The 24,610-nt window shown below is 57.1% G+C and overlaps 1 protein-coding gene across 11 annotated transcripts in view; it reads right to left on the reverse strand.

Annotated features, from left to right (window-relative positions):
• Positions 1 to 2,864: 2,864 nt before the first annotated feature.
• The window catches only part of STK40 (serine/threonine kinase 40), a 38,057-nt gene continuing 16,311 nt past the window's right edge, over positions 2,865 to 24,610 (reverse strand). For 8 of the 11 annotated variants that reach the window (XM_067725517.1, XM_067725512.1, XM_067725515.1 and 5 more), the window contains 10 exons: positions 22,236 to 22,355; positions 20,287 to 20,372; positions 19,828 to 19,971; positions 17,513 to 17,740; positions 16,671 to 16,723; positions 10,354 to 10,469; positions 7,544 to 7,688; positions 7,287 to 7,406; positions 6,629 to 6,713; positions 2,865 to 5,234 (listed from right to left, as the gene is read on the reverse strand). In XM_067725517.1, the coding sequence (XP_067581618.1) occupies positions 5,016 to 5,234; positions 6,629 to 6,713; positions 7,287 to 7,406; positions 7,544 to 7,688; positions 10,354 to 10,469; positions 16,671 to 16,723; positions 17,513 to 17,740; positions 19,828 to 19,971; positions 20,287 to 20,372; positions 22,236 to 22,347 (1,308 nt within the window). In that variant the 5' untranslated portion in view covers positions 22,348 to 22,355 and the 3' untranslated portion in view covers positions 2,865 to 5,015. Of the gene's footprint in view, positions 5,235 to 6,628; positions 6,714 to 7,286; positions 7,407 to 7,543; positions 7,689 to 10,353; positions 10,470 to 16,670; positions 16,724 to 17,512; positions 17,741 to 19,827; positions 19,972 to 20,286; positions 20,373 to 22,235; positions 22,356 to 24,279; positions 24,386 to 24,610 lie in introns of those variants that run through there. The other 3 variants (XR_010940724.1, XM_067725516.1, XM_067725518.1) reach the window with 3 other exon arrangements.

The raw sequence follows: 24,610 nt of genomic DNA on the forward strand, positions 1-24,610 counted from the left end.
CCAAAGCTGCCTTTTCACGATATTTTCTTTCTTTCCTTTTTTATTTTTGGCTGCGCCGTGAGGCATGCGGTATCTTACTTCCCTGACCAGGGATTGAACCTGTGCCCCCTGGAAGTGGAAGCGCGGAGTCCTAACCACTGGACTGCCAGGGAATTCCCTTCATGATATTTTCTAATTGCTTCTTGTATGCTCCTGAAATGAAATTTATGGCTAATAGACCCACCTCTAATTAAAATTAATATATAATTAAATTGAACAATTATATAATTGAATTAATAGAGATAATATAATTTAAAAATGTACATATCTTTTTGTCCTGTAATATAAAAGAAATACAGGGCAATGCTGTGTGTTTGTGAAGTCATTAATTGTCAGGAAGGTGACAGCTACAAGTGCAGACCGATGCTGGGATATATTATGTCAGTGTCTGAAACTGTGAACTCTTGGTAAAGTTCTGAACAAAACAAAGTACAAATTTCCTTCGCTTTACACAGTAGTTGCCTTCCCAGAAAATTCAGTGTACGTTACGTGTATACACAAGTGTATACACAAGTCCTCTGTGTTTATGTATAAAATAGAGGTAGAGTCTTGGCTCTGGTAATTCTAAACACGTTTTTCACTCATGTCGAGCAGGATGTAGAATCTGTGCTCCTTCTGGGGTTGTCTGGAGCCTTGGCCCGCGCCCCCCAAATGCCAGCAGCACCCCCCGACCTCTGTCATTGTGACGACCAGCCCCCAATTCCCCCACCCCCACCCCACCATGGACACACAGAAAATCCTCCTGCCCTCGTGGAGCTCAACATCCGAGTAGGGGAGACGGATATAATCGATAATCACACATGCCTTGTAGTGTCAGGCTGTGATCAGCACAATGAAGGGAAATAAAGCCGGGGAAGGGGCTAGGGAAGACCCAGTGGACGTGGCCAGGGACAGCCTCTCCGAGGAGGTGAGATTTTGAGCCGAGGGAAGTGAGCCATGCACATATCTGGGGGAAGAGCCTCCCAGAAGGAAAAGCTAATGCAAAGGCTTTGAGGTAGAAGCTGCTTGGCTCCTTTGGGGTCAGCAAGGAGGCTGCGTGGCTGGGGACAGTGAGGGAGGGGAGGGCTGGGAAGTCAGACGGGGCCTGGTGGAGAGTGTCTTCTAAGCCACACACAGGCCTCTGGCTGTTACGCTGTGTGTACAGAAGCCATGGGGGGGGGGTGTTAAGCAGGAGAGGGACAACACTGGACTTTTAAAAGGCTCGCTCTGGCTGACCTGTGGCCCCTGGGCTGCTGCAGGGGAAGAGTGGGAGCAGGGAGAAGAGGGAGCTCAGACAGGGTGGTCGCAGGAGCTGTGAGGAGTGGTCAGGTTTTGCCTGGCTGGCCAGCAGGCTCAACAGAGGGTTGGACACGGGGTACGAGAGGGAAAGAGGCAAGAAGTCAAGGCTAACCTGGCTTTGGAGGTTGCACAGCTCAGCCTCCGAGCCTCTGTCTCCTCATTTCCTTTCCCACGTGAGACAGCGCCACAGCTCCAGGCTGGCTTCTCTCTGAAGCTGTTCTGCCTGAGGACACTGGGGACAAGGCGGTGGCTAACACGGGTGGAAACATCTCGGTTCTTGTTTGACTCCTCAGGACCAAAGGAGGCTGTTGCTCACACCGCCTTTCTGGTACTTTCCCCTTGCTTTGCTTCCAGGGCTCATGAGAAAAGCTGGTAAAGGGCAATCTGAGAAGTTTAGATCAATGAAGCAACAGTTCTGGCGCGACAGCTGCGCATCCAGCCAGTTCTAGGTGCTGAGGACACAATGAGCAAAACGAAGTCCCTGGCCGCATGCGACTTGCTGTCTTGGGTGTTGCTGAAGTTAAGCCCGACACGTAGGTGCCCAGGTGATACCTGTGTGCAGAACAGAGGCTGATTGGGTCGGGGGCACAAGAGAGAGGCCGAGATGGAGATGAGGCCCAGGGGGCATGGCTGGTGGAGCAGAGTGTGGCCCGGGTGGGCTGGGAGTGGGGCAGTGCCACAGATAAGGTAACAGGCAACATTTGTACAGGCTCGGGAGTGGCCAGGAAGATAGGGGCCACCTGGCTGCTGGGGTAGCTGTGGGAACAGGGAGGGATGGTGGCCCCGGGGCCCGCCCTGAAGAATTTGCAAAGAATCAGGGCCTTCCCACACCTTGGGGAGGCGCCACCCCCTCGTGCTGTGTGGACACCTGCCAGGGAAGGGGGTTCTCTGGCACGGATCTCTGCTCCTTTCGTGACCTGGGCCTGTGTGGGTTCCAGCACAAAAGTGGGTCTGCCTGTGTGCCGTGGTGTGCTGCGGACAGGGCCAGCCCACCTCTAGCTTCACTGCTCCAGTGCTCTATCTGCAAAGTCTAAATTTAGGCGAAGGAAGGAAGGAAAGAAGAAAGGAAGGAAGGAAGCCCCCTTGGTTTCCTCTGGAGAGGAGGGCGGTGCAGGAAAGGGCCTGGGCTGGCGCTTCTTACCCCAGCTGCCCTGGATGGGCACGTGGGCACACGGGCAGTCTGTCTGGCTAGGGTTCCCCCATCCCAGATGGCTGTTTGGAGGGGAGAGAGGATCCATACCCTGATAGTGGCAGCTGCTCTGGGACGCCTCCTTCCTGCACAAGTCTGCAGGTCTGGGCTGAGCCAAGCAAGCGGGGAGTCCCCCTTGGGCACTTGGCGGGAGGCTGGACCAATGGGGCCGGGAGACTGCTGGGAGGTTCCGGCCCCCTCCCCCATTCAAGCCAGTGACGGCTGCCAGGGTGAGGGAGCGCCCGTCCAGGGCAGCTGGTGGCAGAGCCAAGAGCTACAGGAATCCTGCGTGGCCTGGCTGGGTGGGAGAGATGGAGACGCGGCGAGGAGGGTAAGAGACGACACAGGCCACGCTGGCTCCAGATCAGGAAGTTTTATTGCTGACATGCAGGAAGAGTCCCCATGTAGTACAAAAATATGACTTTATACAAACTTTTTTGTGACTTTTCCCGTTTTGCTTTTTTACAATAGGACTTCTCTCAGCGTGTGACCCCCAGTGAGGGCAGACCCAAACTCCTCTCATTTGCTTTGCCAGAAATTAACCAGACACGTGGGCTGACCTTGAAAGGGACCAGTCTGTCTGACAGGCTTTGCAGACCTGGAGGATATTGCTTTGAAAAGGAGAAAGACCACCAGGCAAGCAGGCCCGGAGGGTCTGGGCAGGCTGCCGGACAAGGGGCTCGGGTGAGGCCCTCACGGGAGGACAGTCACAGGGGCTGGGAGCCCTGGGCCGGACTGCATTTCTACTCCTTCAGGAGACTTCTTTTTGAAATAAATATAGAAAAGAGGGCATCCCGCCCCCCGCCCCCGCCCCCGCCCCTCCCCACCCCAACACGAGACCCTGGCTCTCAGCAGCTGGACGGCTGAGGCAGGCTGAGCCGGTGCTCAGGGGAGTAAGTGCTGGGCTCAGGCGGGCTCCCACGGACCCACTGAGGCAGAGGCGCGAGGCGCCCACGTGCTGGGATGGGGGCATGGGGAGGAAGGGGCGTGGGCGGCCCTGCTACTGCTGGCAAGAGGTGGCCCCATTTTTTCCAGATGGGGAAACTGAGGCACAAGGAGGTTTGGGACCTTGCCCAAGCCACTCACAGTGAGTCAGCTTTTGGGGAGGGGGCAGCTCACACCCTGGGAAACAAGGTCACACAGGCCTCTGTCACCTCCCCACTGGGGAGAAGGCAGGCAGGAAGGGCCCGAGGGCCCAGGGCTGCCTGAAGGGGAACGCTCAGCTGCTCTGAGGGGTCTGGGGAGGGCAGGCCAGGGGAAGGTCTTTGCTTGGCACTGGGCAGGGCCAAGTCCAGTGTGGGAGAGCAGGAAGGAGGGCATTCTGGTGAGAACAGCGTTTCTGGCAAGACGGGCATCCACTTCAAAATCTCAGCTCAAAAAGGGCAGCAGGGCTGTTCTCAAGCCAGGCTGGGCCCCCCAGTCCCTACGATTCTCCCCACGAGCCCTGCAGCCCCCAGGAAGGACCCTGGCGCCCCTGGTGGTCTGCTGGGAGAGACACCACCTCTATTACGAGGCAGGGGCGGGAGAGGAGATGCCCCCACGGTTCTCTGAACACAGAGGAGTGAGGGGAGCGAGATGGCGTGCAAACAGGGCCGCCTGTTCACAGCTGGACCAGAGCACCCCTCACCAGCCACCCTTCCCATCCATGTCGGCATCACCTCAGTACCACGGTGAGGGGTGGAAGAGGAAACCAGGGCTGATGCGGGTGCACAGCACCTCAGAGAAGCTGAGATGGGAGAGAAAGAACCAAGTGTAGAAAGGCCTCCGCATCACAAGAAACAAGGAGGGACTGGTGGGCTGGAGGTGGAAGGGGACCGGCCAGAAGGGGCTTCTGAGCCTGGGGGCGAGGAGGGGGCCCATCGGGGGCTGTGGACTCCCTGCTGTCCAGCCAGGCTGGGGGCAGGGAGTGGCATGGGCCGAGCCACCTAGAGATGGGAGAGAAGTTGGTTTCAGTACAAAAATAAATACATTTGAATTCCGCTTAAGATGAGGTGACAGTTTTCCAAAACTTGGACCGAGGGGCCTGGGGTCAGAAGGGGAGGGAGGAAAACAGACTGCGAGGGGCCTGGGAGGGCGGTGGGGAGCGGGCATTCATGTTGGGAGCCAGCAGCGAGCTGCACTTTCAGCTTATGTGGACTGTGGGGGGCAGCTGCCCCCGGGGGTCAGTGGGTCGGTCGGGCCCCGGGCGGGCGGGCTCCCTCCTCCTCCCTCTCACTCAGTCCGGAGACAGCATGGTTAAAGAGACAGAGGTAGATTAAAACGTCATGATTAAAAGCAGATTAGTTATCTAGGCTTCTCAGATTAAAAAACCAACCAATCAAGCAATCATTCCAAAAGGTAGCTTCGTGGTACCTCTGCTGACCCCATGTGTGACCTGGGCTGTCCCTGCCCCGTCCCCGGTGCGGTCCAGGAGAGAGTTCAGCACTACGGGGCCCAGCCGGGCAGCCAGGCTGTCGGCTGGGGGCCGGGAAGAGGTGGTGGGTGGTGCCGGTGCCCCTGCCCGAGGCTGCTATTTCCGCAGGTAGCGCTGCGCCAGGATGGCTGCGTCCAAGGGGTTCACGGGCTGCGCGTCGTGGCCCAGCCGTCGCACGGGCGGCACGCTGCCCAGCTGCCGCCTGGGCCCCCAGCTGCGGGCCTCGTGCACGGAGCTCTTCTCCTCGGCCAGCAGCAGCTGCTGCCGCATGTAGTTCTCAAACTCGTACTGGGAGCACTCCTCTGTCACCTTCGCCTGCGCGGCAGAGAGAGACCCACAGAGCCCGGCAGAGAGAGCGAGCGAGCGAGAGAGGAGGAAGTGCAAGAGGGAAGAGCGGGGCAGTGTCAGCTGGCCGCCTCGAGGGCCTCCCTCCCTAGGCACCACACCCTTGGGCCGGATCTAGTGGCCCAGAGTGTGGGTCCCGGAAGCCCTCCAGCCAACCTGGACCTCGCCTTGCTGGCCACCCTGGGCGTCACTCAGACCTGTGATCTCCCGTAACTCACTGACCTTGGAAGAGGTCCCTCAGAAGGCTTAGTGTCCCACCCACCTCCGTGAAATGGGGCAGTAGTCTCCCCTCACAGAGGCTCTCGAGGGACCGGGGCAGGTATAGTGTTAAGAGAGCGGCCTGGGACTGGGGTGCTAGCACCTGGGCAGCCCTGTTTCTCCGTCTTGTCCCAGGCTGAGCTCCCTGGGACAGCCCAGGCACAGTCACAGACTGAAGTGGGCGGTGCCTGTGCTCATCATCAGGGGGGAGAGCAGGGCTGTGGAATCAGACTTGGGTTCAAGGCTCAGCCACTGCTTCCAAGCTGTGCGACTTGGGGACAATTACCTCTCTGAACCCGTTTCCTCTTTAGTGAAATGAGATAAGAACACAGGACACATAGGCCTGTAGTGTGGATTGAATGAGGCGTACTGGGGGGGCACTCACTACATGCTAGTGATGATTATTTTTAGCTGCTGAAGAGCCGTGGGAGGGGGTGGGAGCTGGGGGGCAGGGCCTGGAACTCTCTCTTCGAGGGCCAAGAGGCTCTGCTGTAGTCCCAGGCTGGCTCCGTCCGGTCCTCCCTGCCCAGTGCTTGCTGTGGGACTCCAGGGTGGCCCAGAGAGGGAGGGTCCTTACAGTTGCCCTCCCCAGGCTCGGCCAAGCCCTGCCCTCCAGGACGCACCCTAAGATCACCCGCTAGCTGCTGCCTTGCACCCTGGTCTCCGCCCTGACCCCGGGCCCAGCACTTTCTCCAGTGCAGGCAACAGGGGAGGAGAGAAAACTGGGAGAAAATGAATCATCTGAAAAACTAAAAGCAGGAAGGGCAAGAGAGAACGCTGTGAGTCAGATGGGCAGACCAGTGTGACCGTTTAAAGGGCCGGCATATGGCAGACCCAGGGCCTGGGCAGGAAGAGGAAGCCGAGGGAGGGCCAGGCTGAGCTGCCGTGAGGCCTCCCCACCGTGGGGCCTCCTCCTCGACCGCCTCACAGCCCTTCTCTCAGGCCACGGAACTGCCAGCTGAGCCAGACCCAAGGCAGGCCCCAGGCAGCTCAGGCTGAGGACTTAGGCCTGTCTTTCCCAGCTCCAAGGGCTGGGGAGAGGCCAAGGAGGCCCTGGCTGGGAAAGGGGCCGAGGGGGCCCTGCAGCCCTGCCCTCCCCAACTCACCTCCTGGGAGCTGTCTGCGTTGCTCATTTGGTCATCGATGTCAGGAACCACCTGCAAAGGCCCGCTCAGAGAGGACAGGGACTGCCTGCAGGGGAGGCAGGTAAGTCAGGCTGGCTCCAGGTATATAGACACACACACACACACACACACACACACACACACACACACACACACACACACACACACACACACACACACACACACACACACACACACACACACACACACACACACACACACACACACACACACACACACACACACACACACACACACACACACACTGGCCATGAGGCTTGTGGGATATTAGTTCCCTGACGAGGGATTGAACCCAGGCCCTTGGCAGTGAAAGCGCAGAGTCCTAACCACTGGACTGCCTGGGAATTCCCTCACCCAATAAATGGGGGACAATTTCCACCTCGCAGGCTGTGGTGAGAACTCAGTGAGATAACACCCATCCCATATTTGGCATGGACTGGCACGCAGGAGATGCTCAACGCTGAGTTCTGCCTGCACCCTCCCAACCCTGCCTATCAGGAGAATCTGGAGATCTGACTCTGACTGGAGGAGAAACGGGCCCAACCTCAGGCTACTTCTCTGGGGCGGCAGGACAGTGCCTACAGGGGGGCAGCACCCGGCCTTGCCCCTGCCCACTCACCACGACGCAATGATGGCACTGAGGGCCTCCAGGACATCAGCAGCAGCCAGGCGCTGCTGGGGGTCGAGGACCAGCAGTTTCCGGATGAGACACACGGTGTTCTCAGAAACCCGTCCGTCCCTGATGCAGGAGAGAAAGAGGGAGAGGCTCAGGCGGGGTGGGCTGGTGCTGGGTCTTGGACCCAGGACTCTAAGCCTCACTGTGTTGTTTCCAGCCCTCAAGCCTGAAGGGCTGGACTCCAGGGAGGGAGGACTCACTCGGGGATGGTGTACTCGGCGGCCTTGATCTTGCGGAAGAGCTCCTGCGGGATGCTGTCGTAGAAGGGGAACTGGCCGTAGAGCATGGTGAAGAGCACCACGCCCAGGGCCCACATGTCGCTCGGCTTGCCCCGGTACGGCCGGCCTGCAGGGCACACGGACACACGCACACTCAGCCCAGGGCTGGTGGAGAACGGCCCTGGCACTCCCTTGGCTTACTGGCTTCGCGCCTGAAGTCCCACCCACAGGACCCCTCCGCCTTGGCACCCTCACTTCCAGTCAACCCCCGCCCCATGCTTCCTCCCAGAGCAAAGCCGCACGGGCCCAGTCCTTGAGCTTCCGCCATGCTCGTTCCTCCTCCGCTCCTCAGGCTGGTTCCCGCTCGTGCTCTGGAGACCCGGCTCCACAGGGGGATGCCCCGCCTTGGCGTGACCCCTGAGGGGAAGGGGTCACACCTGGCCTTGTGCAGCCCACCCTCCTGGGCACATTTCACGCCTCCTCCTCACAGCCCTGCTCTACTGACTGCCAGCTCTCGGGCGCTGGTCCGGCCTCTGCGGCAGACGAGCTCTCCCAGGAGCTCTAACTCTCCCAGGAGCTTTCCCTGAGCTTTGACTTTTGAGGGGACAGTGAACTTCAAGCTTTCCTTTTGGTAATGACAATGCCAGCTACGGTTTATTGAGCCAGACACTGGGTTATGGCCTTATTTAATCCCACAGGGACCTAGTGAAGTAGGGGCTATTATCATCCCGATTTTATAGATGAGAAAATAGAGGCCCAGAGAGGTCAGTGCCTCTCCCGAGGTCACACAGGTATTAACAGACTATGAACTGTGAGGGCAAGGCCATGGCTGCCGTTTCACAGCTCCATGCCCGCTGCTGAGGCCTGTGCTTGGCACACAGTCAATGAAAGGCAGACCTGGGATCCAAACCCGCTTGAGCCACCCCACGTCATCCTCTTAGCAATGCAGGGAGGCAGGACTGTTTTCAGCTTTTAACCCACAAGGAGACTGAGGCTCAGAGAGGGGGGGTGAGGGCCAAAGTCACACAGCTGGGTATTAACAAGGCCAGTCCCAGAGCCCGGGTCTCTGGTCTCCCAGTCCAGGTCTCTTTCTGATGCAGAGGGTTCCTCTGTTTCATCCTTCAAGACTGGCATGAGTCTGGACGAGCCAGAGAGAGAGGCCGCAGCAGGTCACAGCAGGTGGGAGTGACTGCACGTGGAGGCCACCCCAGCCTGGTACTGCTGAGAAGGCCTGACCAGAGGCAGCCCATCCACCCCCAGGCCTGCATACAGTCACAGACCGCACCTCTGACACAGCTCTGGCTCTGTCAACTACAGGGATGCTTTCGGGACTCTCAGGGAGGGTATCCAGGCTGGGCTGGGCTGGTGGGGGAGGGGTGCTCAGGGAGTTGGGATGCACCCCTGGCACCCAGATCCTTCTAGCGGAGGCCACAGGGACTCCACCCCAAATCCCCAGGCCTGGAGAGTGGCACCACTGCCCTCTGCAGAGGTAGCCCTGGGAGAGGCCTGATGCTCCAGCAGAACCCTCAGCTGGGAGAAGGCCTCCAAGGAGATCGCAAATGCTCGTGGCAAGTTAGAGCAGCCTGCTCCACAGGAAGACACGTGACAACTCGGGAAGAGGCTGCTTCTGCCCCTGTGAGCAGGGAGGCACATGTGTGAGTGCTGGGGTAATGGGCCCTGTAGACAACCCTGAAACCTTCGCATCGCAGGGATGGGAGCGGATGGGAGCCCTTGGTCCCTGGAGGGATCAGGACAGAGAGACGGACCCCAGTGTGGCAAAGGACAAGCAAGAAAGGAAAGAAAGCCTATGGTGAGACAGAAGCGTGGGCTCGGGCCGGAGGCAGCCCTGGGATCGAGCCTCCTGCTTTTCTGTTTACTATCAGCTGTGACGTTGAACAAGGGGTCTGATCTCTCCGAGCCTCAATTTTCCCATCTGTAAAAATTTTCCCTCACAGGGCAGCTCTGTGGTTTTATACAGATGATGCCTGTCACATGCTCAGTACAGCACCCAGCACTAACAGCTCATCAGAAGGTGAGAGCTGCATAATTGACTTATTTGTGTATTACCTGTCTCAGCCCCACTAGAAAGTCAGCTCACCATCCATGGAGGCAGGATGTTTGTCTGACTGTTCACTGCTGTATCCGAAGTGTCTAGAACAGAGCCCCGTACGTGGCAGGCCCTCGGTAAATACCAGCAGAATGAATGAAGGAATGAACAAACGAAGGGAGTGATATCTTTGAAATGCAAGTCTCATCACGGTAGCCCCAGTGAAGACCTTTTCAGCGGCGTCCTCTCGCGCTTGAATTAAAGGATGGCGTTTCTCAACAGGGCCTCCATTAGGCCTTGCGCGGCTGGACTCCCACCCACCTCTCTGGCCTCCCCTGAACTCTCTGAGCGGCAGCCTCAGGGCCCTTCTGTGGTTCCTCAGCTGTGTGGCGCCACCGTCGCCCAGTCACACCCCTCGTGGGCTCCTATCTATTCTCACCACCTCAGCTCGGACGCCGCTTCCCTGGGGAGGGGCTTCAAGCGCCCATTCTTCATGCTCACAAAAATCACGTTTCTTTCCTTCCAAGCACTAATCTCAGAGAGTAACGAGTGTAATGATTACCATCTTCTTCCTCCACGGGACCCCACATTTTGTACCTGGAGGGACAGTACTGGTTTGGGCCACCACTGAAGCCCCAGCACCTAGCCCGGGGCACACCCATCGATAGTTTGTTGACGGAATGAACGGCTGCAGAGCCCGGCTGTGTGAGGCCCCAGGGCCTGCTGCCTGGCGGCCTGCACATACCGCTGAGCACGTCTGGACTGATGTAGGCGGGGCTCCCCCTCTGGTCCTTCAGCAGGTCCCCCTCGCTCACGAGATGCTTCCCGAGGCAGAAGTTGGTAATGGTTATCCGATGAGTTCTGGGGGCGGGGGGCAGAGAGTGAACAAACCTCGGCGTCTGTACCCACGGGCGCCCCAGCTGTCCCCACCTCTCTTCCAAGGAGCAGAGGAATCACACCCACGTCCTTTTCTTCTCCATTGGCCCTCCCGGCCTCCCCACAGCCGCGTGGGGAGTGCCACTGGGGGTGCTGACACAGGCCAGTCACCCTTAGTTGCCACCTGCTGAGCTGTCCCCGCAGGGATCTGAGTCACTCTGACCAGGGGGCCCCAGGGTGCTCCCCTGACCCTGCGCCCTGGCTGAGTCTTGGGGCCACAGCTTAGGGCTTGGAAGAACTGCAGAGATTTCCTCAATCTCCACACACACAGTATCTACCAGTAGACTGGAAGGACCTGGAGACCAAGTCTGGTTCCCTCATTTACACAGGAGGAAGAGGAAGCCCAGCAGAGTCTTGGAGGCCTTCCTTGAGTGCCTCCCTTCAGTCCCCCAGTGCTGATGCCTTTGGTCATCACTTTTATTACTATCGCAGCAGCACCAACAGTACTAAAAACTAATGCTGGGTCTTCCCTGGTGGCGCAGTGGTTAAGAATCCACCTGCCAATGCAGGGGACACGGGTTCGAGCCCTGGTCTGGGAAGATCCCACATGCCGTGCGGCAACTAAGCCCGTGCACCACAACTACTGAGCCTGAACTCTAGAGCCCGCGAACCACAACTATGGAGCCTGCGCCCAACTACTGAGCCTGCGCTCTAGAGCCCGCGAGCCACCACTACTGAAGCCCGCGTGCTTAGAGCCCATGCTCCGCACCAAGAGAAGCCACTGCAGTGAGAAGCCCGTGCACCACAGTGAAGAGTAGTCCCCACTCGCCGCAACTAGAGAAAGCCTACGTGCAGCAACGAAGACCCAATGAAGCCAAAAAAATAAATAAAATAAAAATAAATTAAAAAAAAAGAAGGAAAAGGAAAGAAAGTTTAAAAACACCCCGAGGGGCTTCCCTGGTGGCGCAGTGGTTGAGAGTCCGCCTGCCGATGCAGGGGACACGGGTTCGTGCCACGGTCCGGGAAGATCCCACATGCCACGGAGTGGCTGGGCCTGCGCATCCGGAGCCTGTGCTCCGCAACGAGAGAGGCCACGGTAGTGAGAGGCCCGCGTACCGCAAAAAAAAAAAAAAAACCCGAAAAACCTAATGCTTAGTAAGTGCAGACCCTGGCTTCAGTGCCCGACGGGGACTGTTTTCATTCACCCCTCACAACGGCCTACAAGGGAGACTTTCTCATGGCCCACTTCACAGATGATGCAATTAGGACACAGAGAAGTGGACAGACTTGCCCAGGGTCACACAGCTAGTGAGGAGTGGAGCAGGATCCCACCCAGGTCTGTCTGACCTTGGACTCCGCACTCTGAGTGACACCAGTGGGGTGCCCACTGGGTCCCGGGACAATGCCCAGCACCTGGCTTTCCCTTCCGTTCCACCCAAGCTGACTCCCCCCTTGTCTTGTACAGCAGACTCTGCACTGGCTAGAAAACCACAGACCCCCCATCTGAGAAAGCCGTGGTGAGAGCAGCTTTGGGCTCCAGTCCTTTCTAGGAGGCTCACAATGAGAACAAAAACCGGCCCAGAGAGGACGCCGTATGCCACCCCTGGGGACGTGGGGTGAGGGTGCAGAGCCTCCTCGGCCTGTGCTGGGGGGCACAGGGAGGAAGGGCCCCTCTGCCGTGTCAGCCGGCTGGCTGGGCGGAGAAGCCTGGGAGGACGGCAGGAAGGGAAGCGCCACGAGGGGCCTCGGACGGCCTCTCCGTAGAAGGGCCTCCAGGGGGAGAAGAGGTTGGCTCAGAGGCACAGGTGTGTGCGGCTGCGCTCACGAGGCGCCGAGAGCCCTTCAGCTTTCTTGGGGAATTCTGCGGGCAAGGGCTTGGTGCAAAACAAAGGCCAGTCTGTCCCCGGCGTTCCAAATGGAAACGCTGGCCCTTGCCTTCCGTACAGGCCTGCCCTGGCAGATGCCACGGAAACCTGCCTGGTGGCCCCCAGGGCAGTTAGAGTCTGAGAGGGCAGGCGAAGGGTCTCGGGCAAGGATCACGTCAAGAAGTGGGCTGCTCCCACTCAGAACCGCCCATGTCGCTGAATACGGCCTGCTCAGGCCTCCTGTCCACGAGGGCCCCACAGAGCAGACGCACTGCATTTTCTCGCCTGGTCAGAGCTGGCCACGGCAGCTGGAGGCCTGAGACGCTGGGAGGAGGACCGCTCAGGGGAGAGTCTGGTGGGCTTGGGAGTCAGATCCCCGGGTTCTAGTCCTGGCTCTGTCACTTCCTGGCTGTGTGTGTGATCTTGGTCATGTTATTTAATCTCTGTTAAACCTCAATTTCCTCATCTGTAAAACGGAAAACATTAGCACCTAACTCCCAGGGCTGTGTTAGGATTTAACAAGATAAGAAGATAATCCCAGGGAAAGCACTGAATCCAGGGCTTGGCAAGCAGTGACTGATTACTACGGGCCAGCTCGGATTATATCTCCTCCTCAGACGGTGGGCACAGCTGGTGGGGGTTACCAGTGGACACCCCAGGGAAGACAGCGTGCTGAGGTCGCGGGTGAGAGGAGCCACCCTGTGACGACAGGCCCTGGAGCACACGTGCCCGCGCGCTGGCCTTCCACTCCACTCTGCCAGCAGGACCTGCCAGCCCTCTGCCCGTGGGGCTCGAGAAAAGCTCGGCCGAGACTCTGCAGGGTGGGCGGCAGGACCGGGTTGGAGCCTCTCCCACAGGAAACCGCACGGTCAGCTGCCAGCCCTCCCGAAGCCTGGCGATGCTCCCTGCCCACCACCATTGCCCCAGTCGGCGCGGTGCACAGATCCCCGGGAGTCCAGACCCCCCAAGCTGGTCCTGGCAGGAGGGGCAAGGGCAGCAGGGGTGCAAGGAGAGAGCTCCGCGTCTGGAGGGCCCGCTCAGTGAGTCACTCTTCAGCTATGGCCCTCTGGGCTACCACAGTGTGTCTGCTTTTCTAGGAACTGGGCATGCAACGTGCCCAGGCGGAAAGAAAGGAGGACGGAGAAAGAACCCACAGCCAACCTCAAAAGGGGATTTCAGATGGCAACCCTTGCTCTTTATCCACAGCAGGGGGACTTGCTGTAGCAGCTGCCTTGCAAACCCTTCTCCCTGTTTCCCTCCCTGGGAGCGCTCTGTCCTGCTGGGAGCCTCCAGCTCATCTGCTGCCTCTCCAGCTGGACTCAGGGCCTGGCCTGATGGGCAGGAAGGGGCTGGAGTTCCTCCAGGTCCACCCTTGACTTCGCAAGGATGAAAGCGAGGCCCCAAGAGGGGAGGGGTGCGTACGTGGACACATGGGAGCAGGCACTGGGTGGCCAGCGTGGGTCCCTGCAGCACACCCGGCGCCTTCCTAGCACCTGTGACTCAAGTGAGAGGCGGCCAGAACCTCTGTCTGCCCGAGACAGACAGGGGATGATATGGTTAAAGGATGTGCAGCCAAGACCCAGGGTCTGAATGAGGTGTGGGTGCTCTGCGATCCCAGGGAAACACACCCATGCGTGCACACGCATGCACACAGACACAGACACACACACGCACGGACACTCACGGAAGAGCTGCTATAGCTACACTGGCGTTACTCAAGAGACGTGTCATCCTCGGACTACATTCCCAGAATCTAGGGGGGCCTGGGGAAGTGGGAGCCAGAAGCTAAGCCGCCACAGAGACAAGGAGGCCTGGGGTGCTGGCCTGGGTAGCAGCGCAGGAGCCCCTGATGGTGCATGCCCACAAGCACCCTCGGGATGCTCGCTCAGGGCCAGTGAACGGCTGCATGGAAGCCCGGGAGACCATGGGCTCTGCAGCCAGACGGACTTTGTGAACCGTGAGCCTGCAGCCCAGAGTGGGATGGTGACTGGCCCAACATCCCACGGAAGGCCAGGACCTGAGTCTCCCGACATGAAGACAATACGCTCTCAGGGCCAGGATGGTCTGCACTTTCCGACACCTCCTCTCCTTGTGCAGTTCAGAGCTGGGGCCGGGGTGCCTCGGGACCTGGCCACTGGCATCCTCGTCGGCCACTCACCACACAGCAGGCCTCATCTCCCGAGGGAGCGAGCATACAGGCCCTGCAGGCCCGGCTGGCTAGCACAGGGTGCGCTTATGAGGGGCAGTCTCTGCAGGAAGGCATAATCATCTCTGCTTTCACAGATGAGGACACGGAAGCTCAGAGGAGTGCTTGGTACCACGGCAGCTTCTCAACACATGAATGGCTTAATCAACAGGTGAATAATCAAAGGAACGAGTGCTCACGGTCTCAAGGGTAATTAAGAGGCAGTGCTGTGCTGTGAGCCAGGTCTGACCCCCAGGGCCCACTCTTCCCTGGCTTTCTTAACTCTCTCTCGGCTGGTCAAGGGTTCAAGCAGCCCTGGAACTCCTGTTTCTTTCCCTCCTCCCCATGCAGCACGACAGGACCAGGTTTTAACCACTTCACTTTTCTCAAGCAGGCAAATCTTTTTTTTTTTTTTTCTTTTTTTTTGCGGTACGTGGGCCTCTCACCACTGCAGCCCCTCCCGCCGCAGAGCACAGGCTCCGGACGCGCAGGCCCAGCGGCCACGGCTCACGGGCCCAGCGGCTCCGCGGCACGTGGGATCCTCCTGGACCGGGGCACGAACCCACGCCCCCCGCATCGGTAGGTGAACTCCCAACCACTGCGCCACCAGGGAAGCCCCAAGCAGGCAAATCTTTACTCACCCTTCACGAACTGACTGAGATGGCCAGAGTCTCTGCCCCCTCCGTCCTCTGCACATTGGCCCTCATACAGTGATAGCTGCCCTCCAGTCGCCCCCAGGTGGCAAGCTCTGGGAGACTGTCTGCAGCATCTTCCCAGTGGCATCTTGGGCTGGCACTGCAGGGTCGGGTGCCCCATGCCCCTCCCCAGAGCTCCTTCTCAGGGATGGTGGGCCCAGGCCCCTCCAGGGCGGCAACCGCGTTATGGAACAAATCCCCACCACACCACTCCTGCCACGAGGCGTGTGCTGACTGCCATTTGCAAGCCCTCCGACCCACTTTCACACCGGGAGGTGAGAGAGGTGAGGGTAAGAGGCCCAGGGACAGCGGGTGGGAGGTGTGCCCTCCCCGGCCCTGCATTGCTAGGATCTTGGTGACACACAGGGTGGGCTCTCCTCCCATCGGTCCTGGGACCCTGCATGGTTGGTGTCCCTCTACCACTGCCCCAGATCACTCAGAAGGGGCCCAGACCCTCTGCCTGAGTGGGGTGACAGCCTGAGGCAGGAGCCTCATGTGATCTCCCTCTGCCACTGGCTCACCGAGGATGCTGGGGTGAGCCGCCCAGATCCCCTCCAATATCGAGGTGCTCTCTCCCTGCTGCTGGGAATGTTGGCTTCTGACCACTCACAGCTGTGTCCTTTTCCAGGAAGTCCTCTCAGCCAAAGGAAGCTGCCTTGCCCAAAGCTATGCCCCCGGGAGCAGCCTGCATTCAGTGGCTGGTCACAGTCGGGATACAGGGCCACACGGACTTGATTTGGGGCATCTGAAGGGCCACCTGGCTTTCCAGGCTGAGGCCCCGTCGTGACTGCCCAGAGTTTAGCTTCTCCCTCAGCCCAATCCTGCCCCCTTCTCCCTGAGGGCGCGCCTCAGTAAACTTCCTGCACGCACATCTCAGAGTCCATTTCCTGGGAACCTGACCCACAACAAAGCCTGTTTTGCTCATCTGCCATTCTGTCACCTATTGGTCTATTTTTTTTTTTTTTTTTTTTGCTGTATGCGGGCCTCTCACTGTTGTGGCCTCTCCCGTTGCGGAGCACAGGCTCCAGACGCGCAGGCTCAGCGGCCATGGCTCACGGGCCCAGCCGCCCCGCGGCATGTGGGATCTTCCCGGACCGGGGCACGAACCCGTGTCCCCTGCATCGGCAGGCGGACTCTCAACCACTGCACCACCAGGGAAGCCCTATTGGTCTATTTTTTACAGTCATTTACTGTGCACCCACTGGGTATGACAAATGAATGGACCAGGGGGACTGCTGAAGTCCTTCCCAGAGCTCCCTTTCTGTGGCCTTTAAGGCTCCCCTTCTTAGCAATCACCATATTAAGAGAGAAGCAAGCACCCCGTCCCCTGGCCCCATGAGTCAGAATCACCATGGGGACGCTGCAGGGCTCTGGGCAGCTGCAGCACGTAGCCTGTCCCAACCCCGAGGTTACATCATGAAAGAAGAAAAGCGAAGCTTACCTCTTATTGAGCACCATGTTCCCAAGCTTCAGGTCTCTGTGCACAATGTTTTTCTGGAAAACAACAGGCACATGGTCTGCACTGTGAAGATGAGAGCCAGGGTCGGCCCAGCCTGTAAGAGGTGGGCTCTCCAGGTGTTGGGGAAGACATGTCTCTAGGGCTTGGGCCTTGACTTGCAAGCCACAGACAGATCCGGACCACTTAGGGCCTCGTTAACCACGCGGATGAACTGGGTAACGTGCGAGCCCAGGCAGTCTCTGCCCCACACAGGGTGTTTACCCCAGCTCTTTCTCCCCTTAGGGCAGCAGCCAATGGAGAAAACCACTCCTCTCTCTGCCTCTACCAAACATCCCACCAAAAAACCAAGAACCAAAAAAGCAACCAAAAAATCCCAAGCACCTGCCTAGATCTGGGGTCAGAGGTGAATTCTCATGGTTCTGATGACCAAGTACTGCAGGCTCGGCCCACAGACGCTGTGTGTCTGGAGGAGGCCCAGGCTCTCCTAACCTGTGCCTCGGGGTTCCCGACACCCCCAGCGCTAGGAAGAGCTCAGAGACAGGCTGTGGCTGCACCCAGTGGGTAGCTCCCACTTAGCCTCTCGACTGCTGGGGCATTTCTGCGCGGGGCTCTGCTGGGCTGCCCGCACCTCCCCAGGGCCGTGGGCTGAGGTCTGCAGCACCGTGTCCTCAGGTGTGCGTGTCATCCGGCCACTTTCCTTCTGGATGTTCCCAGCTGCAAAGCACACCTGGGTGAGGGTGGGACAGAGCTGCTCCCGCTGAGCAGCAGCAAGAAGGGCGGCTTTCCATGGAGAGAAGGTGGGAGCCGCAGGGGCGGAGCCTCACCTGGTGCAGGGCCTCCACCACGCGCACCACGTCGTAGAAGATGACCACGGTCTCCCGCTCGCTGAGCCTCTTCTCCTTGATGACGTAGTGCTGCAGGTTGATCAGGTCAGCGGTCTTGTCGCTGAAGTCGTGTGCGCAGAGGCAGTCGAGGACGAGGCAGATGCGCTTCTTCATTTTCTTAACCATTCGGCTGGATTCTGCGTCCTCAACGATTTCACAGGTGCGGTCCTGGGAGGAAGGGGGCAGACCAGGGCTTGGCTGGGGGCCCGCCAGGGCCAGGGGCTTGGGGCTCTCTTCTGGAGCCTGGAACAAGACTGCATGTGTGAGAGCGGCGGAGGCCTGAGATCTGGGGAGCATGGCCCATGGGCCGCTCAGCACTGCCCTGCTTCCCCCGTGCCAGGCCCAGCCAGTGGCTCAGGTTGAAGCAGCTCAGGTTCAGACTTCATGCTCTGATCCTACTGCAAAGCGTGTGGATCAGGGCTGGGCACTGAAAGCAAAGGGCCCCCTGAGCTCAGTGTGCAGGCAGCACGCTCAGGGCTCTGGGGCCTCCTCCCCTCCTGGCACTCCCAGGGATTCTGGCAATGACCGATGTAAACTTCCTTCCAGTGTCCAAGATGGGGGAAGCTAAGTGTTGTGCGCGTCCAAGACAACTGCTGCGTCCCGTGCACGCAGGACTTCTGGGCAGCTGTGTAACGGTGGTTAAGAGCACGGCTCTGGCCCCTGACGGCTGAGTTCAGGCCCTGGCTCCACCTTGTCCTAGCTGCGGGACCTGGGGCGGCTCACCTAAGCCCTCCAACCCGGGTTCCTTGTGTGTGAAAGGGAGCCAGCAACCCCTACCTCACCGGTTGCTGAGAGAAAAGACAACCATGCCAATGCTTAGTAAGCACCTGGACTCGGTATCGGTAAGCCAGGGCTCGGTAAGCGGGCACCACTACCAACCCCAAGGTTGGCAGTTCCGGACCCATTTTCCTTGCTGAAAAGGTATTTCGAGTAAGAGAAAACACAGGTGCAACATGAGGACTTTGATCCTCCCAGCTTGAGGGGGCCCTTGGTGCCAGCCCCAGCAGACTGGGGGACTCCTGGGGACTGAACGCCACATTTCTCCTCAAGAGCAGGGTCAGACCTCTCATCCTCTCTTCCCCAGAGGCCCAGCACAGTGTCTGGCACACAGAGGACTCTAGAAACACCTCTAATCGCTCCGGTTCTCTTATCCAAAATGATATACACCAGGGCCAAGCTCTGGATGCTACCAGAGATGAAATACTAAGAAATCATAATCACCCCAGATTTGATTTCATGTTTAAGGGACACTCTAAATTTCAGAGGTGCCTCTCATTGCACATCTAAGAATAAAGACCTCGGTGGGATCTGTGTGTGGGGCTGGGAGGCATTTTCCCCTTATTTTCCCTCAAGAAACCAAGCTGACAAGGAGTTCTTATTGCCTGATATAACAACGGTGATGAGCACGTGTGTCCCGGGACAGCTCGGTGCTTTATACCCTCTCATTCATCTTCCCACCACCATACATGGTAGGCACGGTTATCATTGCTCTCATTTTGCACATGAGGAATCTGAGGCTTAGGAATTGACTTGTTCGAGGTCACACCACCTGAATCCAGGACTGCCCGCTCCAAAATCTGTGTGCCCTCCCTGACACCAGGCTGCCTCTAGCGTACCAGGTCCATCCAAGCATGAGTGGACCTGGCCAGCGCATCTGGCTGAGGGCGGTGCAGAAGCTCCACGGGGGCCTCAGCAGGAACCCTCCCCCACCCTCCAGCATTCTGAACCTGGTTCTTCATTTCTGGAGACGCAATTTCAGTTCTGTCCCGGGCATGGCTCTTTTCAGAGTACCAGTCGCCAATCAGCACCTTTCCTAACGGACCTGGAACATCTGAGTATGGGGTTCAGGGACCCTTGCCAGAGAAGCTGAAATGCCTGGGCAGGCAGAAGGACTGGTACCAAAGGCAACTGTGGAGATCCACAGTGCCCCGGCGCCCATCCTTCCTCATTGCCCTCCCTTCCACCCTGGCCTGGCTGATTCCTGACAACACAGCTAGAAAGAGCCCGTGTCTTTAAATAACTTCATACTTTCCTCTTTTCTTGGAAAAGCGGCTCTTCAGAGAAAGCCTGCAAGCTGCAAACCGGGTGCATTCCCGCTAGGCTGCCACCATCAGAGCAGGAGCTCGCTGGCCCAGCCAGACCTCCAGGCCACCCGCCAGGAAGTCCCGCTGCTCCGCATGCAGGAAGACTGGGGGGTCCTGTGATGTGGCCCCAGCAGTGCCAGCCGGGGTGGGGACGGGAGAGGTGCCACTCACCTGGAAGAGCCCGTGGTGGTGAACAACCCCATCCTGCGTGTGGAGGAGGGAGAGCAGGGAGTACTCGGTGTGCAACAGCATCTTGCCTTGCCTCTCCTCTTGGCTTTCTATTCCTTGGTCGCCCCTCTCCTCAAGTGTAAGGATCTTTAGGAAGGCACACACACAAAAACAAAACCCCACAACCCTTACTTTTCCAAGCAGACTGACTAGAACAGGAGGAGCAGGGTTTCACATCCTCCCACGCAACCCTGGCATGCGCACACCCACACGTGCGTGGACGAAGTGAAACGGTCTTTCCCAACGTGACAGCAAAATGACATAAGCACAGACAGAGCTCCCCGGGAAGAAGTGCACTGCTCTTGTTCACAAGTGGTGCAGAAGAAGGTGGGAGGAGGGAGAAGCCGGGCTGGTAGAATGTCCCGGGTGTCCCCAGCCCCTCACGCCTGGTGCCTCACTTACCTTCAGCTGATAGAAGTCATCCGTGCCATCTTTCCTCGCCAAACACTGCACGATGCTTGGCACTGGTGAGTTGCCCAGACGGGGACCTATGGCACAGACAGCCGCTGGCTTACTTCTCAGTAGCCTTGTCTACCATGGCACCGTGGGGCGCTGTGCCACCACGTGGGCTTTTGGCTGGATCTTCTCTCCTGGAGGGCACCGAACTCAGGGTCTCCCCTCCAAAACTGGAGCACTGTGTGTGCATCTGCCTGAGTACACCTGGCTTTTACAGGCACATTTCTCAAGAGGGGCTCTCAACACGGGGTGCATGCTGGAATCTCCGAGGAGTATGTGTTAAAGCAGAGATCCCAGCTGCAACCTGGGCCCTCTGAATCAGCAACTCCAGGGTGAGGAGCCAGGAAACTGTCTCTTTAACAGGTTCCCCTGGCGGTCTGATACAGCCACGTATCAGCTTTGGGGAACTTCTGTACTCTTAGAGATGTACACGGCTTGATGTCCTGTGACAGCACCCAGAGCTTTCAGAGCATAAATCAGGTAATGTCACGGTGTCAATGCACTGCTAAAAACCCTTAACAGCACTCCACTGCTTTTCATGTGCAATCAAAATTCCTCTTTTTGGCCTCCAAGGTCTTGCATGATTTGGTTCCTGTCCAGCTTTCAACTGATCACGTTTCCTCACCCCTCCTCACCATACTCCAGCTATGCTGGACTCTTCATTCCTGAGATGTTAAGCCCTTCCCTGCTTCTGGGCCTTTGCACCTGCTGTTCCTTCTGTCTGGAATGCTTTTCCCCTGCTTTTCACATGGCTGCTCCTTCTTATCCTTGGCTATCAGAGCAACTGTCACTTCCTCATACAGAACCTTCCTTGTCTACACTCTCTCTAGACCCTTCTTCCTCTCACACCATCTTGTTTACTTCCTTCAAGGCCCTTACCCCTCCCCCCCACCCCCAGGATGATCTCATATGTTGTTTACTCTCGGTTTCTTTTTCTAACTAGAATGTTAAGTTCTGTGAGGGCAGGAACTTGTCTTTTTTTTTTTTTTTTAACTTAATGGTCTTTATTTTTAGCTTTAGAGTGTGTTTCTCTGTGTCTCCAACCAACTGTCCTGCCCAATGCCCAATTCTTTTTTTTGGCCGCACCCTGCAGCATGCAGGGTTTTAGTAGTTCCTCAACCAGGGATCAAACCCGCGCCCCCTGAAGTGGAAGCGTGGAGCCCCAACCACTGGACCGCCACGAAACTCCCCAGGAACTTGTCTGTCTTAATCACTGCTGCGTCCCTGACAAATAGCACAGGCCCAGCAGGTAGCAGGCTCCATGAACTGTTTGCTGAGTGACTGGAACTGGAGCTATCCTGTACTCGTAAGTCCAAGATGCTGTCCCAAAGCAAAAGTCACACCCAGTCTCTGGCTGCTAGGAGAGCTGGGGTCCTCAGAGCCCAAATCACCTGCAACCCTACACGTGCAGTCTAGACTTGCTGGGCTTCGAACTTCATGCAGAAAGGCCCCGCTGCTCCTCCAAACCACTGGGAACACCCAGTTCTACAGGATTTCGGGGCCAAATCTGTAAGAAGTTTGCAGCTGTACCAAGCACTTTGTGAACTTAGCTGTGCCCTCCAAGAATGGTCCAAGAAGTGCCCTGGACGATGTACCCTGGGTTCTACGGCAGCTTGTCTGCTTCCTGTGGGTGATGTCCTGGGGCCACACATAGGATTCTCTGGGGGAAGAGGCAGTCTATCTCTCAGCTGACATTAATCTAAGGCTGGTGCGGCTACAACAGAAACAACTCTTGGTGCAGAGCGACCTTCCCCTCTCATCAACAGACTCCATTTAAAGTGGCCGAGGGTTGGTCAGGCTCCCACGCTGGAGTGTTCGAGGTGCTGCACCCTGCGTGTCTGCAGGTCACACTGTGCTGCCCCGGCACCCCACTCACCCGGCCGTCAGAGGCTTACCCAGGATGAATGGTCCAGCTCTCTTTGCATTATTTCCAGAAATCCCACTTCCTAGAGCCTTCGCCCTGGCCGACGTTTCCCCAGCTCCTCTGTCTGATGCTCTCCGCTTCATTCTCAGCTCTAGACGAGACAGAAAAGAGCCTTCTCACTGAGCAAGTCAGCGAGTTTCCTTACGCTAACCCAGCCTGCGAGTCTGACTTGAGGACGCATCACACAGCTGCCGCTGCCACCTCCTCCCCCTCCCAGAAGAGCGTGGAAGGTTCTCGATAACAAAGGACCACGGCTCCTTTACTGGGGATTAATTAGGGGCTCAAGCTGGATGCACTGGCTAGAGGTGGGCAGCTGGCCCACCTCAAAGGGACCAGTCAAATGCAGACAGAAGGACACAGAGTTTTGTGCAGGTGCCAACTGGGGTCCCCTGAGACAGACAGCTGGCCCTGGAGCGACTGTTCCCAAAGTAAGGCCTTCTCCCCAAATACCCCTTTCCCCTAAAAGGAAAGGGGACACAGGAGCCAGCTTCTAGAAGACGTTAACTTCTAGACCTGGATTTAAACAAAACAAAAAGGAGTTGCTCCTTTCATCTCTCTACAGTTCACACCTCGGGAAGGCAGTGTGCTGGAGGTGGGGCGAGGAAAGACACGTACACAGAGGAGCGCCACACACGGAGGGCAGAGGGTCATAGGGATGCCCGGGGAAGGCCAGCTGCCCAATCCCAAGGCCTCTGGCCCACAGTGGGTGCAGGGGCTCAGGGAAAACTTCCCTGAGGAGGTGATACTGGAGTGGGCCAGGCAACAGGCAAGGTCATTCCAGGCAGAGGGGCCTGGGTGAGCAAACGTACATAGTAAGAAACGGCACGTAAGCAACTAACTCCAAGTAGTCTGTGTCGCTGGAGTGTACAGGGAGTGGTGATAGGTGACCCACAGAGGGAAGCAAAGGCCAGATCTAGGGGACCTGATGGCCACGTCAGGAGTGTAGACTTTACCCTTGCACAGGGGGCTTGCGAACACTGAACCCTAAGCTTCTATAATTTTTTCTTTTTATAAAAGTAATTGGCATTTCCTGCAAAAACATTAGAAAATACAGACATGCAAAAGTAAGCAAATAAGGTACCCATAATCTTAATATTCAAGCAGACTTTCCTGTGTGTGTGTGTGTGTGTGTGTGTGTGCGCTTAGTTCTCGTTGTTACAAAAATTCAGACCACGCTATGATACCATTTCCAAGCCTCCTTTCCTCCCACCTAAAATATATTATGAGGGTGAATTTTATGGTATGTGAAACATATCTCAATAAAGCCGTAAAAAAACAAAACAAAAAAACATTATTAATGTCCTTGCACGACAATATTCTTTTGTAGCGTCACTTGAAATAGCTACAGTCTCCTTGGTAAGAAGATAGCATGATTTATCAGACCACACCCCTATTCATGGACATCGAGATTCTTCCCACTTCTTATATTTTTTATTAGCAGTTATGCACACACATCTTGGCACACTTGCCTCTCTCCCTCAGGATAAACTCCAAGAAATGGAACTACAGGGTCAAATGGGGCACACATTTTTAAAGGTGTGTGACATACACTGCCAGGTTGCTCTCAGGAAGGCTGTGCCAATTTATATATTGATACCATCAGCAGTGTGAGAGAGTAAGTCCCAGAACCTGCACCAGGAATGAGTATTTTTAAAAGCTGCTGATTCTAGAAAAATCTGTTTCTAGAAAAATCCTAAAAACAACTGTTTCTAGAAAAATCCTAAAAAGCTCAGCAGTAATGTGTCTAGAACAGTGTTTCCACTCTTTGCCTGGCTAACTTCTACGCATCCTTCTCAATGTGAACGTCACTTCCTCAGAGAAGCCTTCTTGACATTCCCAACACCAATGGGTCATAGTCTCACTCGGTATCCTGTAATTTTCATTCATAGCACTTTCCATATTTTGTGATTATGTATTTATTTGTGTGCTTATATGCTTAATGTCCTTTCCCCACTAGTAGACTAAAAATCCCTCAGAACTAGAAAAAAAGAAAAAAAATTACATAAAACCATTACCCCCAGTGCCTGGCCCAGCAGATACTCTATGAATGGCTGGACGCCTTCCCTCCAGTTGCTGATGGTTCCTATTGGGTCAGCAGCCCTGTGCTGCAGCTGCCCTGCCCTGGTAGATGGGTTGATTTCATTACCATTCTGGTGGTGTTCTCTGCCTTCCCTGGAGCGCTAAGACTCCTCTCTCTTCCCAGTTCCTAGGAGAGCACCACGTGGTGTCACCGTACCTGTGTAGACGCTGCCTAGGTGCCCACGCACAGGCATGGTCTAGACAGCAGTTTGCCGGGAGCAGCTGCAGCACAGACAGTGAGGGGGCTCAGCCTGACCCCACCCACCC

This window comes from Pseudorca crassidens, chromosome 2 (assembly GCF_039906515.1).
Source record: "Pseudorca crassidens isolate mPseCra1 chromosome 2, mPseCra1.hap1, whole genome shotgun sequence".
Taxonomy (NCBI): Eukaryota; Metazoa; Chordata; class Mammalia; order Artiodactyla; family Delphinidae; genus Pseudorca; species Pseudorca crassidens.